The 22,144-nt window shown below is 42.9% G+C and overlaps 1 protein-coding gene across 2 annotated transcripts in view; it reads left to right on the top strand.

Moving 5' to 3' along the window:
* Nucleotides 1-4,090: 4,090 nt before the first annotated feature.
* The window catches only part of abcb7 (ATP-binding cassette, sub-family B (MDR/TAP), member 7), a 53,598-nt gene continuing 35,544 nt past the window's right edge, over nucleotides 4,091-22,144 (top strand). The window contains exons 1-5 of one of the 2 annotated variants that reach the window (XM_079504470.1): nucleotides 4,091-4,266; nucleotides 7,037-7,120; nucleotides 7,382-7,456; nucleotides 10,657-10,770; nucleotides 18,872-19,004. In XM_079504470.1, the coding sequence (XP_079360596.1) occupies nucleotides 4,117-4,266; nucleotides 7,037-7,120; nucleotides 7,382-7,456; nucleotides 10,657-10,770; nucleotides 18,872-19,004 (556 nt within the window). In that variant the 5' untranslated portion in view covers nucleotides 4,091-4,116. Of the gene's footprint in view, nucleotides 4,267-7,036; nucleotides 7,121-7,381; nucleotides 7,460-10,650; nucleotides 10,771-18,871; nucleotides 19,005-22,144 lie in introns of both variants that reach the window. The other variant, XM_079504469.1, reaches the window with a different exon arrangement.

Below are 22,144 nucleotides of genomic sequence, written 5' to 3'. Positions count from 1 at the left end.
GTTACTGCCTCTGATTGGCCGGCCGCGTGCATTCAGGATGTTTATAATGCTGTTGTGCCGTGGGAGGCGGGACATGGGAAGTGAGGAAGAGAGAATTTCAGAGAAGCCAAAACTTCAAAAAACGTATACTAATACTTAACGGCAACTCTGATTACCGCTCTTTCGCACACATTTCCGTTGTCTCCTATAGCTGTGTTATGCATCTTTGAAACATCTCACCAACACTCAAGCGGCGGCGCGGCTCTCCGTGAACAGAGAGTATGTAAATCTGCGTCCTATGGAGAGTGGAATAACCGAGATGGGACCCTAGGGTACCGGCGTACAAAATTCAGAAAAGGTAACCGAGGTTCCCAAAAGGGGCTAAGTTTGTGATAAACCACAATAGAAGAGCAGGGAGACCAAATACCATCCCAATTGTACAAGTTATATTGTAGTTGTACACACACACTCCATATACCATATTGGACAAAATAACATTGTATTCACTAAAAACGTCACATAATAATACAGCTTTAAGGTCTGATCTTGCCATCTGCACTTGGGCACAATTGGCGGACAGTTAGTGTAAAGATAAGCTATTAGTACAATATAATAGTGCAAGTAGAATTTACAAACTATCACCAGTAATATGAACATACATCTTTTGTCAATTAATAGATATGTCCCAGTAACATCTATGAAAAAACACAGTTGTCAATTAACAGATGTGTAGACTATTGACACTTGAGAGTGGATATGATCCTACAGTATATTATGACTAAGCAACTTCTATCCATAAACTCCATAGAGCCATGACATTTTGTGATGTCAAAGTGCTCCTTTACAACAGCTTTCTTTGGAATAAAAGACAAATATTAAGAATTCATGGCTTTAGGGAATTTATTTCCAAGTTGCTCTTAATATAACAGTGGATTGTCTTTTGTGGAAAGCTTGCAGAGACAAAGAAGGTAACCCAAACCGTCCTTAGTATGTGCTATACTGGTTTGTATAATCGTTAAATACAATAAGAAATGAGTCATGACTTTTATCTCACTGGAAGGAATTGCGACAGAGGTTATGATACCGTCCGAGTCGCGGCCAGATGATTCAACCACATAGGATAGCAGTAAAACATAGCAGGTGAAGTAAAATGTTAACCAAAGCTCTTGTGTTGTTCCACTGACCTGAAGTCTGTGTGACAAAGAGCAGCACAGCCCAGACAACGTGTTCTTCTTTAGCTTGGCTTGTTCAACACGACTGCTGTGTTGAAGATTAAAGGCCAATTTACAGTCATACAGTTACCTTATGATTGACACATTCATAAACTACTCAGACGTCTATCTCGCCTTCAGAACGGTCCAATAAATGAAAGATCTGCAGCAGATCTTCACCTCCTGCTAGCTTAACTTGACAGTCACAAAAGTGACAGCTCTGTGTGGGATTCGGAAGTGACGCAACGGCCGGTTTGTCTTGTTGACGGCGATAAAGTTTGGAAGCCATAGCCCACAGGGTCGCCGGGTTGTCATTGGCTACTATGTTGGTTTCAACGGCAACCAAGTAACGTGTGTGTGTGTGTGTGTGTGTGTGTGTGTGTGTGTGTGTGTGTGTGTGTGTGTGTGTGTGTGTGTGTGTGTGTGTGTGTGTGTGTGTGTGTGTGTGTGTGTGTGTGTGTGTGTGTGTGTGTGTGTGTGTGTGTGTGTGTGTGTGTGTGTGTGTGTGTGTGTGTGTGTGTAATTTTATCTCACTGCAGATGACTATACTGTATAGTTAACATTGCAAACTAGGATTAAATGCCATTTTAATCTTAATTCCTTTGCATCTTTATTGACATCCATCCATCCATCCATCCATCCATCCATCAATCAATCCGTCAATCAATCAGTGGTCTGGTCGCGGGGGCAACAGCTCCACCAGAGAGCTCCAGATTTCACTCTGCAGAGCAACATTAGTAACTTCCTCCTGGGGGATCCCAAGGTCACAGTGTTCCAAGGCAAGTCAGTCAATGTAATCCTACTCCCTCCATCTCATCCTTGGTCTGCCCGGGGGTCTCCTCCCAGTGGGACGTGCCCCGAGGACCTCCCTAGGGAGACCCTTGAGAGGCATCCTAACCAGATGCCCGAACGACCTCAGCTGGCTCCTTTCCAGGCGAAGAAGCAGTGACTCTACTCCGAGTCTCTCTCGCGCGACTGAACTTCTCACCTTGAGATGCCAGTCACCCGTCGAAGAAAACTCATTTCGGCTGCTTGTATCCATGACCTTATTCTTTCGGTCATGACCTACACTTCATGACCATAGGTGAGGGTAGGAACACTTCATGACCATAGGTGAGGGTAGGAACACTTCATGACCATAGGTGAGGGTAGGAACACTTCATGACCATAGGTGAGGGTAGGAACACTTCATGACCATAGGTGAGAGTAGGAACACTTCATGACCATAGGTGAGGGTAGGAACACTTCATGACCATAGGTGAGGGTAGGAACCACTTCATGACCATAGGTGAGGGTAGGAACACTTCATGACCATAGGTGAGGGTAGGAACCACTTCATGACCATAGGTGAGAGTAGGAACACTTCATGACCATAGGTGAGAGTAGGAACACTTCATGACCATAGGTGAGGGTAGGAACACTTCATGACCATAGTTGAGGGTAGGAACACTTCATGACCATAGGTGAGGGTAGGAACACTTCATGACCATAGATGAGGGTAGGAACACTTCATGACCATAGGTGAGGGTAGGAACACTTCATGACCATAGGTGAGGGTAGGAACCACTTCATGACCATAGGTGAGGGTAGGAACCACTTCATGACCATAGGTGAGAGTAGGAACACTTTATGACCATAGGTGAGAGTAGGAACACTTCATGACCATAGGTGAGGGTAGGAACACTTCATGACCATAGGTGAGGGTAGGAACCACTTCATGACCATAGGTGAGGGTAGGAACCACTTCATGACCATAGGTGAGAGTAGGAACACTTTATGACCATATGTGAGAGTAGGAACACTTCATGACCATAGGTGAGGGTAGGAACACTTCATGACCATAGGTGAGGGTAGGAACACTTCATGACCATAGGTGAGGGTAGGAACACTTCATGACCATAGGTGAGGGTAGGAACCACTTCATGACCATAGGTGAGGGTAGGAACACTTCATGACCATAGGTGAGGGTAGGAACACTTTATGACCATAGGTGAGGGTAGGAACCACTTTATGACCATAGGTGAGGGTAGGAACACTTCATGACCATATAAGGTGAGGGTAGGAACGAAGATTGCTCGGTAGACAGAGAGCTTTGCCTTTTGGCTCGGCTCTCTTTTCATCACACCAGTGCGGTACAGCAGCCCCTGCTGCTCCGATTCTCCGGCTGATCTCATTCTCCGTCCTCCCCTCACTCGTGACCCCGATATAGGCCTACTTAAACTCCTTTACCTGGGTTAATGTCTGATTCCTGTTGAGAACCATGGCCTCAGATTTGGAGATGCTGATTCCTCAACCCTCATCTCACCTCATCTTTATTTATTTATTGATAATATACACCAGTGGTTCCCAAACCATTTCATATCAAGGACATGAAAACGTTTGGAGGACCCACAAATTGACACTCATTAGCCCCCATAAGGACCCCCCATAATTGATTTTCACGGTTCTAGCAGTGATTTTCAACCATTTTAATTTCAAGGACCCCCAGTTTGACCTGAATTAGGCTACGGTCCCCCATTTCTATCTCTGGGACCCCAATGTATATTGTAAAATCAAAGTACACTCTCTGATGTACAGACCCATAAGGGTCCATTTGGTTACTAACTATAATTTAGCTGGGGACCCCCTGGAACTCCCTCAAGGACCCCTAGGGGTCCCCGGACCCCACTTTGGGAACCACTGATATACACAATACCAGCTTTAACACACACAAAAACACACATTTGGATTTATCTATGTTAAATGTAGCTAAAATAATTGACTATAACTCTTTACGTTTATTATTATTGTTATTATTTTATCAGTCTCCACTGACAATCAACCAGCCAATCACAGCGCAGCAGTGTCCCTCTAGGCTATGGGAACGTTAGACTGTGACTTCCTTGCATCGGGTTGTGAGAAGGACACGCCTCCTCTCATCAACAACATGGCGCCGCTCTTGGTACCGCTGAAATGTGGATTTCACGTCCAAAGGCGAAAATTAGCCTTTATTCTCCGACACACGAGTTCCTTTCACGCGTGGAACCACAAAGATGAACACCGCCACAAACCTCAACATAATAAAACATATCATGTGGTAAGGTTTTTAAACAGCCACCGGTGGGATAGTTTGAAAGGACACGGCTTTTCATTTTTTGTTGGCGTCGTGCGTCACTGTGTCACAAGGACAGGGGCTGGTGTAATGCATTTAATTAATAACTTCATGTTGCATAAGAAACATTAACATAGAAGTTACGTTCGAGCTGTTATATGGCCTGTATTTTCAGTTCAGTCGCGGTCATGTACGTTACTGTATGGTTTACCCTTTGGTTTATGATGATACATGTCATCATGCACGCTTATTATTACATGATGAGTTATAACATCAATTACGAAAATAGCAGATCTACAAGCCCACAACGCGTTGCTAAGTGACGCATTCTGATCAGCTTGTAGTCTTGCTATTTTCGGACACCGTTGACAATTCAATGACTTGCTACAGGTTGATGTCAATGATGTGTAAACTTTGTTAGTGACACTTCCTTGAGTTCCTTCCGCTAGTGGAAACCTTTATCTTACTATATTTCATTTATTATCGGAATGAAGTGATCTGCTAGAGTTTTTGTTAATTTACAGGGGTCTCTCTGGCTCTTGATTAAACACAAAATATATTTTAAGTTGGGTGACCAATTTCATCCAATCAGGAGAGAGAAGAGAACCTATTTATCAGTTTCAGTTTTATAGTCAGTGTTCCAATTGTGTCTGCTCATTCTATAGTTTCATCACTTATACTATCAACTATCTCCTGTAGGCGTTCTCTCTCCTGATTGGATGAAATTGGTATCCTGACCTGGAAATGCATTTTCTGTTTACTGTTTGCTGTTTCTGGAAACCTCTGTTACTGAACACTTTTACATAAAAATACCGCCTTCACCACATGGTAGTAGAGGTGGCCCATGTCTGTTTGTCACGTGTGGAAGTGGGGAGAGTAAATAGCATCATGTCCTGTGAGATAAGAGCTGTGTGTGTGTGTGTGTGTGTGTGTGTGTGTGTGTGTGTGTGTGTGTGTGTGTGTGTGTGTGTGTGTGTGTGTGTGTGTGTGTGTGTGTGTGTGTGTGTGTGTGTGTGTGTGTGTGTGTGTGTGTGTGTGTGTGTGTGTGTGGCACGCGCGTACTGATGTCATTCTATGTCCCTAGCCTGCTTTTTAATCTCGCTGGGCAGCACTTTGGACTTTACTTCATCTTTACTCTGTTGTGACAACATGATGACAGCCTGTCATTATTTTCTGCTGACTGTATGTTGTCCTAATAATGTGCTGTAGACTCAGTGTTGTCATGACCTCACATGGTCTACTATATGATTCAAGACTATTTACTATTCATCTTAGCCAGGAATATCACTGTCTATTGTTTAATTTTAACTTTAGGAAGAGCAAAGCAAAGCAAAGCAAAGTTACTATATTTACCCAGGGTATCTGGGCTAAGCTCAAGAACTTGTTTCCAGCCAGGCCCTGACAGAGAGACATTGGAGCACTGGGTCGACATTGATTGGACTGTGAGAATCCAGGAGATCTTTTTTCTTGGGGGGGGGGGGGGGGGGGGGTCCTGATATTACCTGCCCACCCACGAGTATACAAACACAATCGGATCGTGACAAATCATGTCAATAAAATAAACACAATGTTTTGGGCCGATCAAATCATTAGATAGAAGAACATTTTTTCTTCTTATAAATGATTTGATCGGCCCAAAACATTGTTTATTGTCATGATTTGTCATGATCCGAGTTGACTTTGTCCGCGGCGTAACCGTCTTTATATAAATACTTTTGAAAAGCCTATGGAGAAAATTAATGGGGAGTCATTTCCTGGGCCACTCGTTGTTCTGAAAGGGGCGGCGCTCTATTGCTGTCGGGGGCAGAAACTTTGTAATTTGTATCGCCACATTTCAACTTTTGTTTATTCATATATTACTGCCCTACTACACTGTAGTATTACTGCCATACTACAGTGTCATATTAAAGTAGAAAAGATAGCTGACTACAACCAACTTGTCCTCTTACTGAATACTTTTAAATTAAACATGGAAGGTTTCCATCCAACACACAATATTATTAAACAATGCTTGTTTTCACAATTGAATGAATTTGGCAGTAGTTGAGAATTTGATTTCACTTTAGATTTAGATTAAATTTAGATTAAACAACTCATGTTGCTTAGTAACAGATTAAGAAGTCATTTGTTAACAGCAGCTCTGCTGCATGCAGTTCATGATGAGCATCTATCTTCAACCGCTTATCAGTAGTCGGGTCGCGGGGGCAACAGGTCCATCAGAGGGCTCAGGGCTCCAGACTTCCCTCTCCAGAGCAACATTAGTAACTTCCTCCTGGGAGATCCCGAGGCGTTCCAAGGCCAGTGAGTCGATGTGATCCCTCCATCTGCGCCTTGGTCTGCCCGGGGTCTCCTCCCAGTGGGCACACGAATCTCTCTCGTGTGACTGAACTTCTCACCCTATCTCTAAGGGAGATGCTAGCCACCCGTCGAAGAACTCATTTCAGCCGCTTGTATTCGCAACCTTATTCTTTCGGTCATAACCCACACTTCATGACCATAGGTGAGACTAGTAGGAACGAAGATTGCTCTGTAGACAGAGAGCTTTGCCCTCTGGCTCAGCTCTCTTTTCGTCACAACACAATGATGAGCATGTGGAGGAATATACAATAGTTATTCTATTACCAAATGAGATCATCAAGACTAATAATTAAGCTATGCAAATGTCACAATGTTTGGCAAATAATATGCTCACCATCAATATTGAAAACAATCCCCAATGAAGGTTTTCAGTATTATTGTTTTTTCCCCCCATTAGTTGAGGTCCACAGCCAACCTGAGAACGGCACCATGGAGTATCAACAACGCTGGAAACTGTCGTCGGATCTTGGAAGCGGCAAATGTAAGTCGAGTAGAAAAGCATTTTCAAAAAGTACAAAAATACAGTATTGCATGCCATGTGCTGGTTGAGTCAGAAACAGATCGAAACCAATAGCTTTACCACATGAACCCTAGCGCCCCTATTCCCCTAAAAGAAGAGGGGCCCTCATATAGACCCCTGGGGGACTCTGGTCAATATAGGGCCTAAGTAGCTTAACACTGTGCTGCCTGAATGTAAATGCAACTTGTACTTTGTCAGTCATAATTGTGTTTGTTTTCACAGTATTTGCAGGTGACGGACAAACGGACATGTTGGCATGGAAACGCAGGTGGAGGACTGAATGCTGACCCCAAAAATGTGGTGGGTATTTAACTTTTCAATGTTTTCTAACTTTGTTCAACCCCTTTCCAAGCTATGCCATGGGCTGGACCTGTGTTTGTAAACTCTGATTAAACACATTTTGTTATTATCGTTGTATCACAGGGGTTGACACTGATCAAGAGGGACTTGCCCGTCAGGCAATTACAGGTCATGTTCTACTTGACCAAAGGTCATGCCCACTTGTCCGAAAAGTAAATAGTGATAACCGTTTTACCCTTTTTTTTAACTTGCGAATTCTGGGGCTGTGAGATATGGACATACCTCAATATTTATGCCAACATCTGTTGTGTTAGTGAACTAAAGACAGTTTCTACCCCACGCAAACTCGGAAACTCGCAAACACCACGGAGTCGGACAACCGTTAGTGTCCACCTCTTAATCGGACACATGTTTTTTATACTAAAAACTATTTTGTAATCAATAACAATTCAACAACATAGATGAATGCAGTTTACAGAGAGAGGTTTACAGAAATGCTTATTAAGTTGATAGTAAATGTCATATTATCAAAACACAATATATTGTAGTAGGGCTGGGCAATATATTGAAATCATACCTATATTGTTGTGCCCTGACAATACTGTATATCATGGGATTTTGGATTTGGTAATCCAAAATATGATATGCTATCTTTTCCTGGTTTTAAAGGCTACATTACAGTTAAGTGATGTAATTCCTGTTTTAAAGGCTACATTATAGAAAAGTGATGTAATTCTGAACTTTACCTGACTGTTCTAGCTGTTCGATTATTTGCCTTTACACAGTTATAGGCATTACTGATATCGATGTACTTTATAAAAAAATATCTTTCACCAATCCCCAATATATTGCGTCAATATCGATATTCAGGTATTTGTTAAAAAGATATATTGTGAGATTAGATTTAGTCCATATTTGGCTAGTCCAGCCATATTCTGAATGTGATCTCAAACTGTCATAAACTAGTGTTAATGGACTGGATGTCTCCATATGGTCCACTAACCTTCACTAGCTCATCCAACTGTTAATGTTAATTCTAACGCGACTCACTGGCATCAGTTATTGCCTGATTGCATTTGATGAAAGGCAGGTGTTGGGCACCATTTTCACTTTAATTTGCCAGTGTGGCCACCAAGCAGCAGTACTGTAGCATGGCTCCACCATATTGAGTGGATTAACCCATTCTGGGCGGGAACCCCTTTTGGTGTAGCTATTGAAAAATAGCAGATCTACAAGCTCATAGTGTGGCACCGAGTGCCGCGCTACGAGCTTTTAGGTCTGCTATTTTCTTTTTATCGTGAAAATGTGGTTCAAATCTTTGAATATATATTCTTTCAGAGCGAAAGTTTTTAACTCAAATCTTTGTTTCTGGGGGGTCCCTGCAACAACATATTTTCAGATGGGGGTCGGCGGCCAAATACATATAATTCTAGCGGTCCTTGACATGAAAAAGGTTGAGCACCACTGGCATAGAAACATGAGTTTTTCAGAAAACTGATTTAGAAGGCCTTTGTAGAATCGTCCTCAGGTCTAAATGGGTTAAAGGAATTACTGCATAGTCTTCTGCCTGCAGTGTGGAGAGTCCCTGTGGCAGGTGTGTGCTGGAGCATGGGTAAACATCCATGTTGGCACCATGATGGCAGGCTGGGATGACGGGTGTGTCCTGGGACTTGAAGTGTCAGCCAGGATGCTTTGGTCCACCTGGAGACTCTGCTGCTGTTGCTGCTCCCAGACTCCCCCTGGGACTTACTTTGACATTTGATGCTCCGTGTGTTGTGTGTGTGTGTGTGTGTGCCCACCATGCCCACAAGTCCTATCTGCACATTCGGGGCAGTCTATATTAAAGTGCAAAGGTTATCTTTCAATATTAGTTCCTGGTAACCACACAAACCCTATAGCATCTGTATTCTGGGGCGAACATTCAAGCTTGTAGCTATTTTTGGTGATTCGGAGTGAAATACCAGTGGATCTAGTATAGAGCCCTTGGGGGACCCCACTGTAAGTGGTTAAACTTGTATGATATAGAAACAGTAAATCGGATCAAAATAGATATTCATGTACATTATCTGGTTGTATCTATTCACTTGACGGTGAAGATCACAAATCGGTAATTTAGCTGGGGTCCATATTGAAAGCCAGTGATATAAATGGTATCAGAAGTTCAACCTTTGAACTCACAGTCTGTGTTCTGGATAACAAATGGAGAAGTCTTATTGGGCAGCTTACTGTAGCTATAATGTCCACTGTCCAGTATTTACTATAGTGAGGGGAAAAACATACTGGGGGAAATGACCCTATGGGTTTCTATCCCTCGACCCGCTATCATTACATTAGCTAAACGGGTTTATGATAACTAAAGTAGTTGGCTTATGCCAGTAATTCTCAACCGTTTCAAGGACCCCCAGTTTAGCCTGTAAGGGTCCATTTGGTTCCTAACTATCAACCACCTCCCCGTCGGGGGACCCCATGTTGAGAACCTGTGACCTATGCTACAAGATCATATTATATAATCAGCAGACTGCTGCAGACTATTTATGAATGGTGAAACACTGTTGGAGCAAAGCCTGTGTGCGGACCACTTCTTCACTGTATGTATCTACCTTTGTCCAGCACCAGCCAAGAACTGGATGTGCGCAAGCCACCTGCCTTTTAATCTATTTATGATGCACAATCTTTATTATTATTTCCAGCACCAGGCAACTCGGGAATGTTGAAAGTGATGGATGCCCAGTTATGCAATCCCTGTACCTCTATCAGAGTACCTGTTGGACCTGTCTGTGTCCCTTTTATGCCCATGTATGGAGATTTCTTCATCTGACTCTCTGTGTATGCCCATAACTCACTCACAATTCTATAAATCCACCACAAGTCCCCAGATATTGGGCTTATTGATGCCATCCATACGATGGACGTCATAGATTGCCTCCAGGCTCCAAGTACTAAGATAATGTGTACTGCATTATGTACTCTTGACAATGGGTACAAGGCATATTACCTAACTGAAGGGGAATGTGTTCCAACAGGCATCTGCACAGGATTCTTTAACTCGAGATGGAAAATATATTTTTCTCATAACAGTTTAGTTTGTATGCACCCAGACTCCCAGAGGGAGTGGTATGGCCTTGTGGATAAAACAAGATTATCTAATATTGTCTAAAGCGCCTTGCCTTTTGTTGTCTACTTCTACCCAGCTGAAGGAGGTCAATTCTACCCAGATTCTGTCTGCAATGCTGTCTTATGTGTGGCCCAAGGACAGGCCGGATCTACGGGCGCGTGTGGCTGTCTCTCTGGGGCTGCTGGCTGCTGCTAAGGTATGATGATGATGGAGAGACACCGTGCTAAATGTTCTTCATGTCACTTATTGGTTGTTGTTTCAGGAGGCTGAACAATTCTATTATAAACCACTCAAGCCCTATACTCCTTATATGATGAACAAAAGATTGCGAACATAACATTTTAGAAAATTAAAGCTTTATGAACACTTTTGCCTATGATGGCGTGCCCAAAATATGGATGCCAGGTTGAAAGTGGTTAACCACTTAAGCCCTATTTAATACATCATTGTACAATGGTGGTGTGCGGTGAAAATAGCATATGTACAGTACAAGCTCAAAACACATCAGGTTATAGATGTGCTGTTTTTGCTAGATATTAACACTGTTGTCATGCAGCAGGCAGCGGTGGCCGAACGGTTTGCGGAGCGGTCTTGTTATCGGAAGGTCGCCAGTTCGAATCCCCGGACCGGCACGTTAAAATTACCACCGCTGAAGTGCCCTTGAGCAAGGCATTGAACCCCTACCATGAAATGTTCTATGAGCAGGGTCTGGCTGTAAACAAGCATCTCGAGCTTAGTCCATTCACCCTGGGTAAACAAAGAACTTTGCTTTGCTTTGCTTAGCATGTGTTACAATAATGTCATGTGTACCTACAGTAGCGTCTATCTATTCAGACAGCTAGATTGAGATGTCTACACAGTTGGAATGCAAACATGGATCCTGTACATAGAACAGGGGTTACTGATGTTTTCGGCTTTGGGTAATGTATCAAACACAGTGTAGACCAAACCAGTTCCTAAACAAACAGCTGTTGGGAACCAGCAGAGAGAATTAGCCCATTTAGGCCTGATGTCGAAATTTAAAAAATGTCTTTTTAAAATGTATTATTTTCCTGAAAAACCTCATGTTTCTATATCAGTGGTTCTCAATATTTCATCATGTCAAGGACCCCAATGTAATATGCCGCTGACCCCCATCTGAAAATATGTTGTTCCCAGAAGCAAAGATTTGAGTTAAAAACTGAAACTCTGAAAGAATATATATTCAAAGATTTGAGGCAAATTTTTACGGTTTTTCAAAAATAGCAGACCTACAAGTTCATAGCGCGGCACTAGGTGCCGCGCTATGAGCTTGTAGAATTGCTATTTTTCAATAGCTAAAGTATAACATAATGCTTAAAACACCAAAAGGGGTTCCCTCAGACTGGTCTAATCGCAATTATTTTAGATAATCGCAATTATTTTGTCATCGTTTCCACGTTGAAAGATGTTCATACATACAAAAAGTAGTAATAACTAGATCTACAGATCTTCATGGCGTGTTGTAAGCTTGTAGAGCAGCTATTTCGGCTATTTTTTTTATCCAAAGTATAAAAATGTATATTTCAGTTATTTGTCATATCATGCCCTGTGCACTTTTTCATTACGAAGCCTAAAAGGCAAACAAAAATGTAATTTCGTTCATAATGTTCTAATTTCCAATGCCAAAAACACAATTAAATCGTTAATCACAATTATTTGTGTGACAATTACTTGTCAACTTAAAAATGTAATCGTGACAGCCCTAAGAGAGAAGGAGTTACTAGCTTAATTCAGTGTAATTCAGGAAATGTGAGAAATTGCTGTTCAAGGTTCCTTTATTTTGTCTCCCGAGGGAGAAATTTGTCTTGGACCCCAAGGACCTGCCCTGCAGCATACAGATACAATACAATACAATACAATACACAAGACAACAAAGGCACACAGTGACCCGTACAACATTAAAATACCACACACTACCATACCTAGTGCAAAAGAGGGGAAGAACATCACCTCAAAACCTTCGACCCCTACCCTGTCTGCCCTCTGCAAGGACTCTGTTAAGGAGTGTGATTGACAGAGGGACAAAGGAATGCTTGTACCTGTCCATTGGTGGCCTGCTCAAAGATGACCTGGGGGGTGATCGGAGGTGTAGACATACCCATGATCTTCCCTGCCATTTTGGCTAATCTAAGCCAAAATGGCAGGGAAGATCATGGTATGTCTACACCTCCGATGTGTTAAACTTGTGTTTGATAATAAGTTATCCTGAATCTTACCAATTTTATTTTAACTATATTACTGAACATCAACATACTAAAGTAGGCTAAATAGTACCAAATGATAACCTTAAAATAGAAAAGGGTGTCCTGTGCTGAGTACAGTATATGAGGAGTTGGCTTAAATGCAAATACAGTAATAATATGCTACACAACAGCATGTCTCTCACACACACATTTGAAATGTTCATTTTTGTCCGCATAATCAGATGTACAGGAATACCTTGTACAAAGGAACGTCCTACCAACAGTCATTAAGACATGCAAATCCCTTGACTCCTTCAAAACCGCTCTCAAAGGGCACCTACGGACGGCTGCAATTCGAAACTGGCCCCCATAAAATCGGAATCCCCACCCCTTTTTCCCCTCACTGTATATGTTTCTTTCCCCTTTTTACCTCCTTTATGATGAATTCCTGTCCTGTTCTTTGGCTATATCAAAGTGTCTATTTGTACGTCTCTAAATGTTGATGAATGATGAATTAAACAAGGTGGACCTTCTTGTAAACAAGTGTAATGCTATATTGGGTCGTCCACTCACAGTTAACAGTCTTTGTATTGAGTTGTGCTTGAAATGTACTGTAATTCTGCAAACTGTTAATACATATTTCAATCAATCAAGGACATAATCAGATGTACAGGAATACCTTGTACAAAGACTCTCTCTCTCTCTCTCTCGCTCTCTCTCTCTCTCTCTCTCTCTCTCTCTCTCATACACAACCCCACCTCCTTTCATCGAGACAATTGTGTGTTGTCAGTTGATACACGGGTATTTTACGAAGTAACCATTTTAATAACGATGCCATATACAAAGGGCATAGAAGACTTAAAACATTGTTATATATACAGTATAGTTGACTGACATGTCAGACACAGCAGACATAAATCATGGAAGAAGGAACGCCTCCTCCAAATTGAGCGGCTTCCTATAATGGCTGATACTGAGCAGTACATTGCTACAGTATAGTAGGTGCTTGGCCCCCCTTTTGGAGAGCCCATCCATTTGTAGGCCCCTCACAACCAACCTACTTGTGCACATGCCCTAGGCTGCCAACGATAAAAATTAAGTTTGCATCTGTAGCCTAGCTGTAAGATAGTCTGCTCTAGCTGTTGATATTTAAGCACTTTGGTTAGAAAGGCTTCCTCCAGGCTGTAGTCAACGGTACAGCCAACCTTGAGAATGAACACCTCCTCTATGGTTTTCTTTTACAATAAAAAGACATCAGGAGTGTTAGCTGAAATGTTAGAAAACACAGTCATCATTACACAGGTTAAACATGCTTGGCTTCACAGTAGAATGCTTAATATAGCATGATGGAGGACCTGAAAATGGAAGAGATATCAAATCCACTATTCTCTGTAGAGGCCCCTTTATACACACACACACACACACATCCATATCCAGCTTGTTTGTGCGTCTCTATTTCTCTCTCTCGCTCTCTGTCTCTCTCTCTCTCTCTCTGTCTCTCTCTCTCTTTCTCTCTCTCTCTCTCTCTCTCTCTCTCTCTCTCTCTCTCTCTCTCTCTCTCTCTGTCTCTGTCTCTGTCTCTGTCTCTCGCTCTCTCTCTCTCTCTCTTTCTCTTTCTCTTTCTCTTTCTCTCTCTCTCTCTCTCTCTCTCTCTCTCTCTCTCTCTCTCTCTCTCTCTCTCTCATACACAACCCCACCTCCTTTCATCGAGACAATTGTGTGTTGTCAGTTGATACACGGGTATTTTACAAAGTAACCATTTTAATAACGATGTCCCGTCTAGAATTAATGCTACCCTGTTGTATCGTACTACAACTCTGTCTGTGTTCAACCTTGTTGTGCAGCCGTGCACACACATGCAAGCACAGACACACACACAGACGCAGCATGTTGTATCCGACAGTCTGACAGGCTTGTTTTGATTTGGAGGTTAATGGTATGTTGTGTTTCATGTGTAGCCTACATGCGTAACGAATAACAACTATTTCATCGGTTCGGACCTCACAGATGCGCAGCAGACGCTAAAACACAAAGTTGATTCTTATGTAGATTTTTGTTCTGTCGAGGAAACCTGCAGTATGACCAAAGTCCTAGTAATATGGTTCAAATCTGATTAGCAAAATGTGTTTCCTTGTGTTTTTCACTTTCAGCTGTTCAGACTTGATCAAATTAATTTGATTTCTATCTGGTTAGGCCTGAAAATGGATTTCTGTCTCATTTAATAGTTTTCTGATCCCGTCTAGAGAGAATTGGCAGATACGGATATAGCTGACTGCTGACTCCCAGAAAATAATTCCCTCAGAAACCAGGGGTGTCATACAGGGCCTACCCATAAACCTCTGAAATTGTAGGTGTGCTTAATTTGGTATGTCCAATACAGTGACTGGCGACAGTAGGCTACTTGATAGGGCATTAATGCGGGGAAACAATAACATTGCCAACATATCCCAACTGGATACCGATATTAGTAGGGCAAAAACACTCATCAGTTTGGAACAAAAACAAGGCTTTCTACTGCGTGGAAAGTCTGACGCGAGGTTAGTCTGACCATATCCTGAGTATCACACACACTGTAAACATAACATACTAGAAGCCTTTCAGTCCTTCACCACTAAATCTCCAGTCTCCACACAATCTATCTCTCCATTACACCAGATGTCACATCTCCAGGTGCAGAGTGACACTGTGGAGATAATCCCCCAGTGTCGCTTGTAGCGGATAAAATGCTGCACATTTTTCCTTATCACTGTATTGGCGGTAGAATTGAGAACATGTTTTGGTCTGGTGATAATGGTTTATGTTTGTATCGTGTTCTGTTGTCTTGGTTGCAAAGTGGCAGATTTTAGTTTTCTCTTTGGGGGGAGTCTGAGGACTGCTGTGGACTATGTGGAAGGGTTGAGAGTGTTTTCTCTTTGGGGGGAGTCTGAGGACTGCTGTGGACTATGTGGAAGGGTTGAGAGTGTTTTCTCTTTGGGGGGAGTCTGAGGACTGCTGTGGACTATGTGGAAGGGTGGAGAGTCTTTGGGGGGAGTCTGAGGACTGCTGTGGACTATGTGGAAGGGTTGAGAGTCTTTGGGGGGAGTCTGAGGACTGCTGTGGACTATGTGGAAGGGTTGAGAGTCTCTTTGGGGGGAGTCTGAGGACTGCTGTGGACTATGTGGAAGGGTTGAGAGTCTCTTTGGGGGGAGTCTGAGGACTGCTGTGGACTATGTGGAAGGGTTGAGAGTCTCTTTGGGGGGAGTCTGAGGACTGCTGTGGACTATGTGGAAGGGTTGAGAGTGGGAACCCTGGCCTGGAGCTGTGGCTTTATTAAATTATTGCTGTCGGGCAGAAACCTTGAATGATAAACACTGTTCAGCTTTTGGTTTATGTGCTAACACAAACTTTGTCCTACACCAACATTAAATGCCATTGACAATGAATTTGACAATTATGAGTGTTCGTGTAAACACTAACACAAACATTGGTGACAAAGGTGAGGACGCATATTCTGCTTGCCCGCAATGAGATGATGTATGGTGATGAGAGTGCCCCTCACTTCACACGGGTCTGATTTTTTCTTATTTTAATAACATTTTAAAATGGTGAAAAGAGCTGCATTGTGTGCTTGTAAATTTGCGATTTAATTTGCGGCACCGTGGGGCACTCTTGTATGTTGAAGTAAGACATTCATTTACGAAAAAATCAAAACGTTGAAATATTGGGATACTAGGTTTCTGCCCGACGGCAGCTAAATTAAGTTCTATTAAGCAGAGTTGGATTTACTCCAGCAGCTCAATATGAGGGGTATTTCTTCTTTTTAATCAAAACTAAAACGTCATTCATGTGAAGAAACGGAGAAGAACACAAGATGAGGGAAAAAGTGGAGTCGGAGAACTGAAGAAGCAGCGTGTTCCATCGCGTTACGGGTTGAAAGGTTCAGCTGAAAGTGGCTTCCAAATGAAAATGCTTTCCAGCAGCGTGCTGCAGTGTTCTCTGGCTGTCCTAATGTGCAGCACAACCTCCCAGCCCTCGTCACACAGCTGTCCCTGCTCTTTTAATTAGCCCTAATAACCATCTCACTTCCATTAGCAGGATGCATCAGCCACCTCTACACGGCGCCAGCACAGCCCCGGCATGCATGCAAACATGCACGAGCACGCATACACCTCTGAATATATCAAACATTCGATTTAATGCAAAGCAACAGCAGAGAGCCGCTGATTCCGTCTTTAGAGTATAGATTTGTGTTTTTAGGGATGCTCCAATCAGGTTTTTTGGGACCGATACCGATCACTGATGTTTTTTTCATGATCGGCCAATACCGATACCAATCTTGTGCGTACAGGGAAAATTTGAATATTTCCAAAATTATGATATGTAGAAACCCACGTCAAAACTGTTCCTGTGGGGGTGCCCACTGGTCTAGTGGTCCAGGCGCATGCCACATATAGGCTCCGGCCTGACAGCACATCACGTGTTCGAGTCCCGTTCATGACGACCTTTGCTGCATGTCTCTCCCCTTCTCTTTCTCCCTCTTTCCTGTCAATCTGTCAATAAAGACACAAAAGCCAAAAACAAATCATAACAAAAAAAAAAATGTTCCTGTGTGGGTAGGAAGGGGAGAATGTTTAGGCCTGTCACAAAGATGCAAAATGATATACTATATACGGTATCTGCCTTTTATACCACTTAAATTATATAAAAGATCGGTTTCTCCAGATAAGGTAAATTGCCGATCACAGATAGGGTTCATTTGGAGGCCCATTGATCAGAGCATCTTAACACCATGGAGGCCTGGGGCGGAGTTCTCAGTCAAGTTCAAGGTCATGGGCAAGTGCCCAAGCCGGAGATTGATAAATAGGACGGAGATTAATGATAACAAAACCGTCCGTTCAAAAAGTGACACGTCATCGAAAATGTTCCGAAAACGAAAATCTTAAAACGATCATAACTCCCGATCTAAATCATCCCGTCTAATTCTGAAAAAAGATCCAGTGTTTGACGGCCTTCCGCGGTCCAGTCGCTAGTCGCGATAGATTTATTCTTGTCTCACGTTGTTGTCGATCGACTCTAGAGTGGTTTTTATAGAATATGGTATCACATACTGTATATCAGCGGTTCCCAAAGTGGGGTCCGCGGACCCCTAGGGGTACCCGAAATAATTCCCATAATAATTTATTTTATTTTATTTTATTTTTTAACATTAAAATTATGTTTATCTACGTGGTCATTTCTGCCAAGTTGCGCAATAAACGTATTTTTTGTGTTGTTCATTGTGTTTCTCCCATGTTTGCTTTGGGCCAATAGCTGACATGATTACTAAAACTACAACATCAGTCAACCTGTCGTGACCCCAAACAGTAACAGCAGGACGCATGCTGCAGAAACAACAAAAAGACTCGGGACACTTGAAAGGTTTCTGCGGCCGCTTCAGATGAGGGGGTACCTGGAAAAATGTCTACCCCAAAAGTGGTACCTGGTCCAAAAAAGTTTGGGAACCCCTGCTGTATATGATGCAGGGTTTCAGGGTCAGGGCTGTCAGGAAAATGAAGGGGGGTGTGTCCAGTCATTTTTGTGTGAATTTGGCCCAGACCGGCCCACCACAACCAGCGCGCAGATAGCAGAAACTCTACCGCCCGCTCCGTCGAGGCACACACAAACAAACAAGCCCTAATACCACCACTTTTATAGAACGACATAAATGATGAATTCTGGCAAAAGGATTCAAGACAGAAGATGATTTATTTGTCACGGACGGACAGACACGGGGACACAGGGACACGCATACATAGGGACACGCACAGCTGCGTATAGGACCACTCAAACAAACAACATTTTTAAAATAGATCTACAAGCTCACAACGTGTCATGATGCATTGTGAGCTTGTAAATTGGTTATTTAAATTATTTCTGTTTATTCATTTTTTTTTAATAAGCTGTTTTGCAATAGGGGGCAGCAGCCTTGAGGGGTCCTTGGCACGTAAAAGTATGGGAACCCCTGCTATTATGACACAGAAGACGGGACTGAGCTGAAAATAAACATGCTGAGATCTGGCATTTGAAACGGTTAAACAGTGGCGTCTCTGTTCCTCTCTCTCTCCCCCTCCCCAGATGACCAATGTGACCATACCCTTCATGTTTAAGTATGCGGTGGACGAGCTCAACCAGATGTCGGGACACATGCTGAACCTGAGTGACGCGCCAAGCACCGTGGCTACCATGGCAACAGCCGTGCTGATTGGCTGTGAGTTTGAGACCGTTCGTTAGGGGCTGGCAGGTGCCGTGCTCATCAGTGGGGAGACCATGGGACTGTCTATTATCTACAGGCTGACCTTTTATTTTTTTCTCCCAACATATTCATATCAACGCCACTCCTCGAACTGCCTGTTCTTCCCTCGTCGTTATTTGCATGACGTCCCCCTCCCCCTTCCTTCTGTGCCTCCAGATGGTCCCCTGGTGTATCGTGATAACTTGTGACTAGTCTGGCCTCACCTGTGCGCTCTGGGGTGAGAGCCCGAGCCGCTGGATGCATCTGTTCAGCTGCGGGGCAGACATCTTTAATGTACTTTTAAGTGTCTTAGAGTTGTGAGGATTGGATTCAGTCTCACATACACACACACACACAATTAGCCTTGGCCTAACACCGTCATGTGCTTGAAATAGCCGTAGCTTACAACACAACGCGCGATGTGACGCATCATTGTAAACTTGTAGATTGACTATTTTTGTGACTACGCTGTGTTAGGCATGTAACGATTCACTCAACTCACGATACGGTTCGTATCACGATATGAGGTTCACGATACGATTTTTCACAATATTTTAAACAAAACATATTTTCCAGAAGAATGACCGTTTTTATTTTATTTATATCATTTATCTAACCCCCCAAGCTTTTTTCACATTTTTTATTTAACTACATTGCAAAATAAGTAGCATTACTTTTGACAGTGCAGAAACATTATTGCATTCCTTAATGAGCAAGGACCATCATCACCTGGGCACAGTCACAGACACACACAGCTCCCCTCTACAGTGCTCTACTACTGAAAGTGACTAATTTCTCTCCAAAAGCACTTGAATATGATGGAATATGATTAAAGCTCACATTTCACATCACACACTATAATTCACTAGCCCCCCTAAAAAAAAAGAAAAAAAAATGCAATAAATGGATTCATATATATCGAATATATATTCGATATACGATATATCGTTACATGCCTACACTGTGTGCAACACCGGCATGGGCCTATGCTATTTCCTGAGAATTCTCACCTACAAACACACTAGGGTTAATGTGGTTAATGAGGGGAATTTGCCGCCGTTTTTTAAAGCTTTGCTAGGCTTTGTTTATTTGGTATCTCCTCTCTGGTCCTTGCTCTTCTTGCCCATATCCCCCATCTCTCCCATACCAGAGGACTGTGGAAACACAAAGCTGGTCAGGGGTCAGTTGTAGCTCGTCCCTAATCAGAGCGTTTCCACCAAGGCGCTGATGAGGGAGAGCAGAAATCATTCAAATAACATGAACGAGTCACTCATAGTCTATGTACGAGTCACTCTGGCCTCGAGTGAGATCAACTTCAGATGCTCTGTACACTTGGCCCTGTAGCCACTTATTTTAATGAGTCCACTTAGGTCCTGCACGCTAATATGGCCTGTGGCGGAATAATTGGGGCACAAGAATGGAACTGCAGACTGGGTAGAATTTGAATTAGGAGTATAGGAATGAAACAAGTTCTCTTCTCCATTTCTGAGACGCTTGCAACTCTCGTAGCGCGGGTCTGTAGTGTCAGGTGTAAATCGTCCTAAAAGGTAGTTCAGTGCTCATCCTACCTTGTCAGATGTGGACACGTTGTTTCATTAGACAAACCTATTTAACGCCACATTACAGGCCCACGAGGGCCGCCAAGGATGGTGCTATTATTATTACCTGCCTTTGGCTTACCAACTGACAGCCATGCACTCTCTGTGAAGCCGCAGGACAGCCATGTCTCATTCAAACACTCTGCTGTTATTCATTCGTACCAGACATGCCAGCCATCTGTTTGGATATCGCTTCATGAGAAGGATTCCGTTTTAGAACGAGACTGACTTTTAGATCCCGTCAAGCTGAAGTTCTCACGGTTGTTGAATTAGCGCATTAAACAGGCTAATTTAAGATAACCTTTTTTTCTTTTTAACTGAACTAATAAGGAGGAGACAGTGATGTAGGGTGTATTGTTTACATCCTCCCTCTTCAAAGCATACCTAATTACACGCACATCGACAGGTGCTAGTTAAAAAATACATTTAGAGATGACTTTATGGAAGAAAATCACTTTATTCGATACTTTATTTCGATCCTCACAGGATCTTTTTCAGGTCAGCTTGAAAACTATACATCCACTCTCTTACCAGACCAGAAAGTCTAATGCTTAATCGATATCTGGTTGTACAACAGCGGAAATAACTGCTCACGAAGCGGCGTGAGCTCGTAGATCGACCATTTCTGGCACGTGTCACTGACGTACGACCAAGTACAAAACCAAATGCTGCGGTGAAATGAGGCTGGTTCATTGACAACTGGACTCATTTCTGTCTCCCCAGCACTCTTATTAAAACATTCTCCTCCCCCCCGCCTTGTATTCAGCACACACACACACACACACACACACACACACACACACACACACACATACACGGGTCTGTATTACTATACTTGTGAGGACATCAACATTTGTAGACATTTAGGAGTGCCATAAAAATTAACGCTTTGTGCGCTTGTAGATCTGCTAATTTTAGGTGCATGACAAGTATGTGTAAATCAGGCATAACTCTATCCTTAATCCCTAAACACAATTTCTAAATGTCTTATCCTAAACCTAACCACAACCTCAATCTTTTTTTCTAATTGTAAACATATCCCTAAACCAAAGTTTTCAACCATAAAACCATTTTTCTTGTGAGGATGGTTTATTTCTCAAATTCTACTATACTTCTGGGGTTCTCACAAATACAGGCACACAGCTCCCCCACCCCGGCCTGCCATAGCAGCGAGGCTTCACACAGCATCCTGCTCTGTAATTAGCGCGGCCTGGGGAACTACTCGCTGCTCCCGCTCTGCTGCTGCTGCAGGGCTTGGTTGGAGCACACAGTGGGAGAATGTGAACCATCCGTCCCGCCGCCATCTTTTACTAGCCTTCAATTAAGAGCGCTTGACTGGCCTCCGCGACCCCCTGTGCCGGGTCCCCCCCCTCTCTCTCTCTCTCTGCTCCCTCGATACTCGATTACATCTACAAAATCACGTACATTTTCCCTTCATTGTCAATGGCATTTAATGTTTGTGTTGCCACAAATGTACGTCATATTTGAGGCACATATGACCTAATTTCTCCTTTCATT

Source organism: Electrona antarctica (genome assembly GCF_951216825.1).
Source record: "Electrona antarctica genome assembly, chromosome: 1".
In the NCBI taxonomy this organism is placed as follows: Eukaryota; Metazoa; Chordata; class Actinopteri; order Myctophiformes; family Myctophidae; genus Electrona; species Electrona antarctica.
This window is presented reverse-complemented; position numbering and strand designations above follow the sequence as displayed.